This window comes from Nyctereutes procyonoides, unplaced genomic scaffold (genome assembly GCF_905146905.1).
Source record: "Nyctereutes procyonoides isolate TBG_1078 unplaced genomic scaffold, NYPRO_anot_genome, whole genome shotgun sequence".
Classification (NCBI taxonomy): Eukaryota; Metazoa; Chordata; class Mammalia; order Carnivora; family Canidae; genus Nyctereutes; species Nyctereutes procyonoides.
The window spans coordinates 55510682-55523174 of NW_026575020.1; the positions used below are offsets into that span (position 1 = coordinate 55510682).

General features: G+C 47.5%; 1 protein-coding gene across 2 annotated transcripts in view; it reads left to right on the forward strand.

Moving 5' to 3' along the window:
- Positions 1-1825, forward strand: part of SAP30BP (SAP30 binding protein) — a 35390-nt gene extending 33565 nt beyond the window's left edge. For both annotated transcript variants that reach the window (XM_055329281.1, XM_055329290.1), the window contains one exon: positions 91-1825. In XM_055329281.1, coding sequence (XP_055185256.1) covers positions 91-272 — 182 coding nt within the window. In that variant the 3' untranslated portion in view covers positions 273-1825. The remainder of the gene's footprint in view (positions 1-90) is intronic.
- Positions 1826-12493: the final 10668 nt, after the last annotated feature.

Consider the following 12493-nt stretch of genomic DNA (forward strand, 5'->3'; position numbering starts at 1 on the left):
CTTCCGTAGGAGCCCCTAAACCCTGACCTAGAAAAGAGAATGTTGCTTTTCAGTTTATTGTCCTGACACTCATCCCTTGCCTCACTCCAGATGCCCAGAAGAGAAAGAGCAAGTGGGACTCTGCCATTCCGGTGACGACGATAGCGCAGCCAACCATCCTCACCACCACAGCCACCCTGCCAGCTGTCGTCACGGTGACCACCAGTGCCAGTGGCTCCAAGACCACTGTGATCTCTGCCGTGGGCACCATCGTGAAAAAGGCCAAGCAGTGACCTGAGGGACCAGCTTGGGGTGGCTCGGACATTTCTTTCCATCAAGGGGAGGAGCCACTTCAGGACGTGGGGAGACTGTGCAGCCCGGAGACCAACATTGGCACAGAGGTGCCGCCTCTGTTTATTTCAGGACTAGGATCTGCTCCCCAGATGCCACCCCAAGAGGAGCCTCTTTGTGGCGTTCCAGCCAGGAAAAGGACATAGCTACAGAGGAGTCGGGTGCTGTGGATGGTGTCCACACACCACTTGAGGTCCGGTGCCCTATTAAAAGTGCCGTATTCTTCTGTCGGCATCTTGGCTGCACTGGCCTCTTCTGTGGTCTGTTTTCAGGCAGATGCGGAAGTTCCAAGTGCCCTCTCCATCTCCTCTTGTCGGGTTTACTACCTCAGGGTTGGTAGTAGAGTGGCCGAAGCCTGTGGCACTAGTCAGTGGGGGCAGCCCAGGAAGTGGCTGTGGTCATTCCCGGCATTTGCCTCTTGGCACGGGCAGGTGGGCGTCCAGAGAGTGGGGGAGGCCCCATGGTCCCGCTGGCCGCTGCCCTGATCCTGAAAGCCAGCCAGTTCTCAGACAAGAGCCGAGGTCTCTGCTCCCTTGGGGGAGATTGAGCCCTCCCAGACTCTTCAGACACACCCAGGCTTTTGAAGTCCGGCCTGTTACCAGAAGGCCTGGATTTGATCCCCAGGCTTCACAGGGAGCCCGAGAGGCATCCGCGCTTGGCCAAGGCTGCCCCGGTCCCTCAGTGCCCGCCGAGCACTGCCAGCGGGCTCCACGCCGTGTGGGACATGAATCACCTCCTGCCCTGGCGGCGGCAGCTCATTGTTTACGTGAAAGCCAGGCTCTTGGGAGGATCCTGCCACCCCACCTTTCCTGTGCCTGTTATCTCTACCCCACAGCAGCGCCTGGGCAGCGCCAGCGGCCGCCGGGCTCCTCTTGAGGCCAAAACAGATTTCCCAGCCGCTGTCAGCCCAGAAGTCTGGAGGGAATTCTCTTGCCTTTCTTGGCCCTTGGCAGCTGTCCAGCCCAGCGGAAGGGCTATGTGTCGGAGAGGGAAGCCGGGCTGTGAAGAGCTGTGTTGCTTCTGTGGCATGGGCAGAGGGTTAGAAAAGTGCTCCTAAAATTGCACCTGGTAACTGTCGCATAACCAGAGGAGTACGATGATCCTACCCCACCATCCCCAAAATAAAAATTGACTCACATTTGTCCCTGCCCTTGCCCCCCTCCACACACTTGGGCGCTAAGAGAGGTCAGTGTCATCCTCCCCTCCTTTGATGGGACTTTGCAACCCCGGAGAGGAGCTGCTGCCCCTTCAGTCCCAAGAGGGTCTCTGAAGGCTTCCTACCCTGCAGCCTCCAGCGGAGGCCCCTCCGTGGTGCAGGGGCACCGGGGTTGTGTGGGAGGCGGTGCGGCACAGTGGGCATGGCAGGAGACGTGGACTCTGCCCCTCTGCTCTGGATCCTGGTTCAGACAAGTTGTGTTTTCAAGTTGTGTGTCTTGGCCCCTTATCTCTGTGAGTCTTCTCTGTCAATTCCTGTAATAAAGCTTTCTAATTATAATTAGGGCAATTGTGAGAAGTCCGTGAGATGATTTGTGCAAGAGCTGTATAAACTGTAAAGTTCAAGTGGTTGGGGCCCCTGGGGGGTTCACTCGGGGAAGCATCTGCCTTTGGCTCAGGTCACAACCCCCAGGGTCCTGGGATTGAGTCCTGCATCAGGCTCCCTGCTCAGCGAGGCGTCTGCTTCTCCCTCTGCCTCCTCCCCCTGCTGACCTGTGCTTGTGTGCTCGCTCTCTCGTTCTCTCTCTCATGAAGAAATAAAGTCTTTTTTAAAAAATAAGTACAAATGTTTGACCCATCCAGTTCCTTCTTGATTTAGACCAAGGAGGGAAGCAGACTGCACAGCCACTAAGACTGGCCAGGGTCATGGCCCTTTGCTGTCCTCTGGGCAGCCCCTGCCCTGCGCCTGGGCAGTCATAACCACTCAACCAGTGAATTGGGCAGCTCCAAGGGGGCCGTGCTGTGCCCCTAAGAAGCCTTGTGAGTTGGGTCAAGGCCTCTAATGCCTCTGAATTTGACTTCATTCTCCTGCAAAATTAGTTTAGTGCCTGCCCACACCTTAGTCCCACTAAGGCTGGCATGGAGTCTCTGTGGACACTGGATGTTGCAGGTACTAGGGACCCAAGTGATTTCTGCCTGGTTGGCCCCTGCTTTCAACTCCTCAACTCCCATCTAGACAAAATGAACTCTTTCCCACCCACCCAGGCATCCCTACTCTCTTCCTATAGTTCTAACCGTGGGTAATGACCTCAGGATCCATCCCAGGCCAATGGCTCCTTACCTGGGATCCTGTGCTGTCCCCACGTCAGATGGGCCCCTTGGGAAACCCCTTCCCTGTCACCATCATTCCTGCTTAGCTCTGGCCCTCATCCCCCATGTGGCAGGCTGCTCCCACCTCTTCTACGTCATCTCAGCCTCCCCACTCCCATCCAAGCTCCATCCAGCCTCACTCTACAACCCTTCACCAGCTCACATGGTCCCCTTCAATGTGGCAATGCAAGGCCACAAATGGTCTTGCCACTCTCAGCCTCCGCCTCCAGCTCCTTTTCTTCACTGTCCCTGTCCCCATCCCCACCCATGTACATGTGGTTCTTCCAGATGCAGCTCAGACTTTCCTCCCAGACTCCCCTGGGTGTTAACTGCCCCCTTCTCCGGGCCTTGTAACCTCTGCACACGGGTTGCCAGGCTGAGACCACGCATGTCTACTGGTTCCTTTTGTGAGTGGAGGCAAAGCAGTCAACCATGCTGTGCCCCAAGTGCCCAGGTGATTGGACTTCCAGTGACCTGCCCTCACAGCCTCCTGTTGTAGGTTGTCTGCATGTTGGCAATTATTGATGTTCAGTGATGGGCACAGAGACGTTTATTATCCCCTCTAATTTTGTATATGTTTAAAATCTCAAAATAAAATCTCTTGGGAAGCTGGGTGGCTCAGGGCCTGATCCTGGAGAGCCAGGATCGAGTAACACGTCGGGCTCCCTGCATGGAGCCTGCTTCTCCCTCTGCCTGTGTCTCTGCCTTCTGTGTGTGTGTCTCTCATGAATAAATAAATAAAATCTTTAAAAATAAATAAATAGGGATCCCTGGGTGTCGCAGCAGTTTGGCGCCTGCCTTTGGCCCAGGGCACGATCCTGGGGACCCAGGATTGAATCCCACGTCGGGCTCCCGGTGCATGGAGCCTGCTTCTCCCTCTGCCTATGTCTCTGCCTCTGTGTGTGTGTGTGTGTGTGTGACTATCATAAATAAATAAAAATTTAAAAAAATTAAAACTAAATAAATAATAAAATCTCTTTTAAAAAATCAGAGGGAGCCTGGGTGGCTCAGTTACACCTCTTTCTTCAGCTCAGATCATGATCTCAGGGTCCTTGGACTGAGTCCTGCATCAGGCTCCCTGCTTAGTGGGGAGTCTGCTTCTCCCTCTCCCTCTGCTCCTCCCCTGCTTGCTCTCTCTCTCTCTTTTTTTTTAAGATTTTATTTATTGGGCAGCCCGGGTGGCTCAGCGGTTTAGCACCGCCTTCAGCCCAGGGCCTGATCCTGGAGACCCGGTATCGAGTCCCAGGTTGGGCTCCCTGCATGGAGCCTGCTTCTCCTTCTGCCTGTGTCTCTGCCTCTTTCTGTGTCTCTCATGAGTAAATAAAATCTTAAAACTATATTTTTTATTTATTCACGAGAGACACAGAGAGCCAAGGACATAGGCAGAGAGAGAAGTAGGCTCCATGCAGGGAGCCTGATGTGGGACTCAATCTGGGACTCCAGGATCATACCCTGGGCTGAAGGCAGATGCTTAACTACTGAACCAACCAGGTGTCCCTCACTCTCTCTCTTTCACTCTCAAATAAAGTAAAATAATAATAATAATAAGGACATCTGGGTGGCTCAGTAGGTTGAACATCTGACTCCTGGTTTCAGCTTATCATGATCTCAGGGTCATGAGATCAAACCCTGAATCAGGCTCCCCATCAGCACAGATTCCGATTCTCCCTCTCCCTCTGCTTCTCCCCCACCTCTCGAGTTCACTCTTTAAAATAAATGAATAAAGGGTGCCGGGGGCGCTCAGTCAGTAGAGCATGAGACTCTTAATCTCAGGGTCATGAGTTCAAACCCCACGTTGGGTATGGAGCCTCCTTTTTTTTTTTTTTATTGTTTTTTAATTAAGAAAAAAAGGTCTGTGGAGCCAGAAAAAAGAATGAGGAAGATCTCCATGGACAGATTTGGAGTGATCTTAAGGAGAGATAAAATGAAAAGGGCAACGTGCTGAACACAGTATGGAATATGCTGTCTTTGTGAAGAAAAGAAATGCTGTCTTACTTTTTACAAAACAAAAGTAAGAAAGAGATAAAAGAATAACATCCAAGAAATTAAGAAAATTCTCACTTGTTAAATTTGAACTGGAAAAAAAAAATTTGAACTGGAAACATCAATAGGAACTCATGACCCCCCAAAAAAATTTCCCGGCCATGTCCATTGAAAGGGCCCACAAGCGGGATCCCTGGGTGGCGCAGCGGTTTGGCGCCTGCCTTTGGCCCAGGGCGCGATCCTGGAGACCTGGGATCGAATCCCACGTCGGGCTCCCAGTGCATGGAGCCTGCTTCTCCCTCTGCCTGTGTCTCTGCCGCGCTCTCTCTCTCTCTCTCTGTAACTATCATAAACAAATAAAAAAAAAATCTAAAAAAAAGAAAGGGCCCACAAGCAATGGCCCCCAGTGGCAGTGAGTACATACATGAAGCACTGGGATCTTCACCTCTAATGTGATTTCCCACTAAAAGGACCAGGGCTCCTTAGAGAAAGAATCTTAGATCCTGAAATCTAAGTGGGATTGGGACAGTTTGTTACAGAAAGCAAGGAAGACTAACTGGAGTGTTTCAAAGGTCAGTTGAACTGGTTTGAAGAGATCTCCCACTGGCCAAATGTGATTAAATTTGAACATTCAGAAAGAATGAAATTATTGTCCAAAAAGGAAAAAAACCCTTATTCCCTGTACACTACTACTCCTAACACCCACAAAACACTTCTGAAACCAAATGTGTGGGTTTTCCACATCATGTAATTCTGACACCAACTGCCTGTAGTTTGTGAGAGCTTAACCCAAGACTGCTGCCTCCCACTCAAATGCTAATTATTAAGGCTGCTACTGTGGCCCAACTGGCTATAAATTGGGGGTTCCCATGACCCCTTCCTCAAATTCAATAATTTGCTAGAGTGGCTCACAGAGTTCAGGATAACAGTTTATTTATTGAATCACTGGTTTATAAAAGAATACGACTAAGTAAGAGCCAAATAGATGCATAGGGGCTCACTATGGAGTAAGTGGCTTGGAGCTTCCATGCCTTCTCTGGGCACACCACCCTCCCAGTGGGCCAGGTGTTCAACAACATGGAAACTCTCTGAACCCCCTTTGGTTAGGGTTTTTATGGCGGCTTCATTACTAGGCGTAATGGATTAAATCATTTACCACTGGTGATGGAACGCAATCACCAGCCCATCCCTCCTCCCCAAAGGTCGGTGGGGGCAGAGGTAGGGGTTGGGGGACGTTTGAGGCTGAAAGTGGCAACTCTAATCACGTGGTTGGTTCCCCTGACAACCAGCCCCCCATCCTTCATGGCTTTCCAAAAGTCACCTCATTAGCATAAACTCTGTGGTGATCCGAAAGGGGCCTGTTATGAGTAACAAAAGACACTCCTTTCACCTTTATCGCTCCAGAGCTGCTCCAGGAACCGTGGACAATGACCCAATATAGATCTCTTATTATATCACATCACCATTGTACATTATCGAATAAATAAAAAATTATTCATGCAAAACAAAATTATTCACGCATAGTATTTGAAAAAAAAAAGAGAAGAAAAAATGTATTCGTCACCATTCAGTGGAATATATTAACTCCTTACTCCAAAATTGACAGTGAAAAGAACTCACCCTTTGGGCACTACTGATAGAATCATAAAATAATGCAACTGCTCTATTTTTTTTATTATTATTTATTTATGATAGTCATACAGAGAGAGAGAGAGAGAGAGAGGCAGAGACATAGGCAGAGGGAGAAGCAGGCTCCATGCACTGGGAGCCTGACGTGGGATTCGATCCCGGGTCTCCAGGATCACGCCCTGGGCCAAAGGCAGGCGCCAAACCGCCGCGCCACCCAGGGATCCCAATGCAACTGCTCTAAAAAATAGTATGGTGGTCCTCAAAAAATTAAACACAGGACTACCATGTGATCCATCAATCCCGCTTTAGGCTATATACCCAAAATAACTGAAAGTAGAATGGAGAAGATCTATTAGCACACTGTGTTCATGTAACAGCATTACTCACAACTTCTAAGAGGTGGGAACAACCCAATGCCCATTAACAGATGAATGGATTAAAAAAAAAAAAACAGATGAATGGATAAACAAATGTAGTATTTAGATATTTAGGAATATTATTCAACCCTAAGACGGCAGGAAATCTTGCCACATGCAACACAGATGGACATTATGGGAAGTGAAATAAGCCAATCAGAAAAAAAGACAAATACTGCATGACACCACTTATATGAGGTCTCTAAAGTAGTCAAATTTATTGAGACAAAAAAAAGAATGGTAGCTAACTAGGGGCTGGAGGAGGAAGAAATGAGGAGCTGTTTAATGTGTATAGAGTTTCAGTTCTTTTTTTAATAAATTAATTAATTTATTTATTTATGATAGAGAGAGAGAGAGAGGCAGAGACACAACACAGGCAGAGGGAGAAGCAGGCCCCACGCAGGGAGCCCAACTCAGGACTCTATCCCGGGACTCCAGGATCGCGCCCCGGGCCGAAGGCAGGCGCCAAACCGCTGAGCCACCCAGGGATCCCCGAGTTTCAGTTCTTAAAATGAAAAGTTCTGGAGAGGGATCCCTGGGTGGCGCAGCGGTTTCGCGCCTGCCTTTGGCCCAGGGCGCAATCTTGGAGACCCGGGATCGAATCCCACGTCAGGCTCCCGGGGCATGGAGCCTGCTTCTCCCTCTGCCTGTGTCTCTGCCCCCCTCTCCCTCTCTCTCTCTCTCTCTGTGTGACTATCATAAATAAAAATTAAAAAAAAAAAAAGAAAGAAAAGTTCTGGAGACCTATTGCCCAGCTGTTGAACTGTACATTTACAAATTACTAAAATGGTAATTTTTATGTTTTCACCACAATTAAGATCTTTTGGGTCATTTTGTAATAAATTTTGGGGGGCATCTGGGTGGCTCAGTCAGTTGAGTGGCTGCCTTGGGCTCAGGTCATGATCCTGGGGTCCTGGGATGGAGTCCCGTGTCTGGCTCCCTGCTCAGCGGGGAGTCTGCTTCTCCCTCTCCCTCTGCCACCACCCTCCCATGCATGCTCTCTCTCTCGATTACTCTCTCTTTCAAATAAATAAGTAAAATCCTTAAAAAAAAAAAATAGTTTCTACCTTACGGCGCCTAGATGGCCCAGTCAGTTAAGTGTCCACCTTCCGCTCGGGTCATGATCTCAGGATCCTGGAATCAAGCCCAGAGTCCAGCTCCCAGTGCATCAGGGAATCTCTTCTCCCCGGCGCTGCCCCTCCCCCACTCGTGCTCCTTCTCTCTCTCTCTCAAATAAATAAATAAATAAATAAAATATTTTAAAAAGGGACGCCTGGCTGGCTCAGCAGTTGAGCATCTGCCTTTGGCTCAAGGCGTGATCCTGGAGTCCCAGGATCAAGTCCTGCATTGGGCTCCCCGCATGGAGCCTGCTTATCTCTCTAGCTATGTCTCTCATAAATAAATAAATAAAATCTTAAAAAAAAATCTTAAAAAAAAGAAAGTTTCGGGATCCCTGGGTGGCGCAGTGGTTTGGCGCCTGCCTTTGGCCCAGGGCGCGATCCTGGAGACCCAGGATCGAATCCCACGTCGGGCTCCCGGTGCATGGAGCCTGCTTCTCCCTCTGCCTGGGTCTCTGCGCCTCTCTCTCTCTCTCTGTGTGTGTGTGACTATCATAAATAAATAAAAATTAAAAAAAAAAAAAAAAAAAGAAAGTTTCTACCTTGTTTGAGGAAAGCATTAGCATCCTAGAAACTTAGGCTAGAAAGCAAAGGCTTTTGGTGAATGCACTAACCTCCACCACCCTCTTACCAATGGGTCCCCAACCTGAGCAGCAGCCTCCAGCGGGGTCCCCGCCCTCCAACACCCTCCTCCTCCCCGTCCAGCCCAGTCATCTCTGCTGCAAACTGGCCGGTTCTCCTCCCTAATGGGGTTTTGTGCAATTCAGAGATTTTCATAAACCGACACTCTTATTTGTATAGGCTTTAGTGGAAAGGAGATCTTGGTACTAAGAAACCCAGGACCTCCCTTAAGTCTCAAACAGGTTTTGACTCCTAATTCCCGGGTTTTACATATTTTCCTAGTTTACTACTTACTAAATTGTGAATAAGACTTCAGCCCCTTTTACTATTCAACATTCTTAGAGTCTGAATTATTGTTTTTTAAGATTTTATTTTTAAATCATCTCTACCCTCAACATGAGGCTTCTGGACTGAGCCAGGCAGGTGCCCCCTTAAAGTCCTATTTTAGGGGTGCCTGGGTGATTCATTTGGCTAAGCGTCTGACCTGGTTTCCACGAAGGTCTTGATCTCAGGATTGTGAGTTCAAGCCTAATGCTGAGCATGGAGCCTACTTAAGAAAAAAAAAAAAAGTCTTATTTTAGCTTTACATTTCAGACTTGCTCAATAAAATACAAAATAATAAAAAATAAATAAAAAGTAAAATTGGAGTGACTGGGTGCCTCAGTTGGTTAAGCATCTGCCTTTAGCTCAGGTCATGGTCCTGGGGTCCTAGGATGGAGCCCTGCATCAGGCTCCCTACTCTGTGGTGTGCCTGCTTCTCCTTCTCCCTCTGCCCCTCCCCCCTACTCCAGCTCTTGCCCACCCACGCTCTGTCTCTTTCTCTCTCTCTCTCCTCAAATAAATAAAAAAAAATCTTTTAAAAAATAAATAAAAATACAAAGTAAAGGACAGCCCGGGTGGCTCAGCGGTTTGGTGCTGCCTTCGGCCCAGGGTGTGATCCTGGAGACCTGGGACTGAGTCCCATGTCGGGCTCCCTGCATGGAGCCTGCTTCTCCCTCTGCCTGTGCCTCTTTCTCTCTCTCTCTCTCTGTCTCTCATGAATAAATTTTTAAACAATTAAATTAAATTAAATTTAAAAAAACAAAGTAAAAGTCTCTAGAACCCAGAGAGAAGCATTTATCCTATATTTTGGGGGCCTGGGGTTTTTCTTTTAATTAGTTTTTTTAAAGTAGGTTCTGCATCCATACCCAATGCAGGGCTTGAACTCACAACCCCAAGATCAGGAGTCACATTCTCTACTGAATGAGTCAGCCATATCCTATATTTTTGGAGGCACATCGTTCATCCTCTGTTGATGAAGGGAACTTTTTTTTTTTTTAAGATTTTGTTCACTTATTCCTGAGAGACACCCAGAGAGAGGCAGAGGGAGAAGCAGGCTTCCTGCAGGGAACCCGATGTGGGACTGGATCCCAGGACCCCAGGACCACTACGGGAGCTAAAGGCAGATGCTCAACCACTGAGCCTCGCAGGTGCCCTGTTTTTGTGTTTGTTTGTTTGTTTGTTTGTTTGTTTAATCAGAAGGATGCCTTCTGGGACGCCTGGGTGGCTCAGCGGCTCAGCGGTTGATTGTCTGCCTTTGGCTCAGGGTGTGATCCCGGAGTCCCAAGATCAAGTCCTACATCAGGCTTCTTGCATGGAGCCTGCTTCTCTCTCTGCCTATGTCTCTGCCGCTCTCTGTGTATGTCTTTCATGAATAAATAAATTTTAAAAACTTTTTTTAAAGAAGGATCCCTTCTATTAATGTAGAAACAGAAAATCACCATTCTTCAACCCCCAAATTCAGGCAAAGATCAACAAGACATGCTGATGAAAACCGTTCAGTGAAAGTTTGCTGGGAAGTGGGCAGTGTGACAAAGCATAATCACCCCCTCTACCTTACTTCTTAATCACAAAGTAAATAACATACATTTACAATGGAGAGACAAGGCAGTCACTTCCTTAATAATCTCTAACAGTGAGGCAGCTGATATTGTGTGCCACCCAATAAAACACACCCATCCCCATCTAGAACTATCCTTGCCAAAAATCTTTCCCCTAAAGCTAATCAGGCTTTTAGCCATAACTTCCAGTTTACAGGAGGCTAATAAACACACAAACAAAATCAATTCCAATGACAGCATTAAGGAGCAATCTTGGGACATTCTGCAGATCCACTGCCCTGTCTCTTTAAAAAGTCAATGGTAAAAAAAAAAAAAAAAGAAGAAGAAGAAACCAAAAAAAAAAGTCATCCGTAGGGGGAAGGGGAGGAGACTTCTAAAGTGAGATCAAGATATAAAGCAATCAAATGCAATGGATTGGACTCAAATTCAAAAGGAAACGGTTAAAAGAAAGCTTAAAAAAAGCAAATGGTTATAACAGGCATTTTGGGGACAATTAAGAAATTTTAATATGGACTGAATCACGGATAGTAAGACATTCATGTTCATTTTCTTTTTAAGATTTTATATATTTATTCATGAGAGACACAGAGAGAGGCAGAGACACAGGCAGAGAGAGAGGCAGGCTCCATGCAGGGAGCCCAATGTGGGACTCGATCCTGGGACTCCAGGCTCACGCCCTGAGCCAAAGGCAGCCACTCAACAGCTGAGCCACCCAGGCATCCTCATCCCTTGGGGGGCTGTTCTTGGGAGATGCATGCATCGAGGGATGAAATGTCCTGGTCTCTTAAAACTTAAATTCAAATAAAAAGATGTATAAATACATAACATATATAAATAAAATGTTAACTCTTGCATCTAGGTGGTAAAAAATACAAGTGATCTTTGTACTCTCAACTTTTTTTGTATGCTTGCAAATATTCAAAATTTAAGGTTCAGGGAGGGGCGCCTGAGGGGCTCAGTTGATTAATTGTCTGCCTTCAGCTCAGGTCTTGATCTCCCCATCCTGGGATTGAGCCCCAAATTGGGCTTCCTCCTCAGCAGGGAGTCTGCTGGTCTCTCTCTCTCCTCCCTCTGCCCCTCCCCACTGCTTGTTTTCTTCCTCTCTCTCTCTCTCTCTCTCTCTCTCAAATATATAAATAAAAATATTTTTTTGAAAAGGTGGGGGGGGCACCTGGGTGGCTCAATCACTGAGATAAAAAGATAAAAATCTTACAAAAAAAACTTTAAAAAAGGGGGGATAATTTCTTTTATTTTTAATTTTTTAATTAAAAATTTTAAAAGATTTTATTTATTCACGAGAGACACACACACACAGAGAGAGAGAGAGAGAGAGAGAGAGAGGGAGAGAGAAAGAGAGGCAGAGACACAGGCAGAGGGAGAAGCAGGCTCCATGCAGGGAGCCTGAGGTGGGACTTGATCCCTGGGCTCCAGGATCAGGCCCTGGGCTGAAGGCAGTGCTAAACCACTGAGCCACCTGGGCTGCCCATATTTTTATTTTTTTAAATATTTTATTTATTTATTCATGATAGACACAAAGAGAAAGAGGCAGAGACATAGGCAGAGGGAGAAGCCGGCTCCATGCAAGAAGCCCAATGTGGGACTCAATCTGGATGCTCAACTGACTGAGCCATCCAGATGTGCCTGGGGAGAAAAATAATTTAAAAGTAGCCTATTGAGCAATCCCCTGGCCCTGGGGAGAGACCAGGCCTAGCAACTATCCACCTGAGGGGCCTCTCTGTCAGTTAGAGAGGTGGTTGACAAGAGGTCTTTAGAATGGGCACCAGACTTTTTGGATCACACATCCACTATTTATCATTTAACTTATTTGTAAAAACACGTCCCACTCTAGAATAAGTGATGTTCATTGTCAAACACAAAAATAGCGGATCATCGGGCTGGAGAATATACAGTCCACTTTGGAGGCCCATCGTTAAGCAGAGGGTGTTTGGCCGGCTTAGTCAGTAGAGCAAAGGACTCTTGATCTCAAGGCCGTGGGTTTAAGCCTCATGTTGGGCATAGAGCTTACTTTAAAAAAAAAAAAAAAAAAAGGAAGCCAACAGGCAGTGTGTTTCATTCCTCTGGGGGTATCTTCAACCCTCCTAATCATGTTTAGAAGGTTCTGACAATGAGGAAAGGAAAGGGCTGCTAAGCCCAGTGAGTCTGTAGCTCTGTTGCCTCAGAGCTTGGGTCTCCTTCTCCAGGAGGGTGCCTC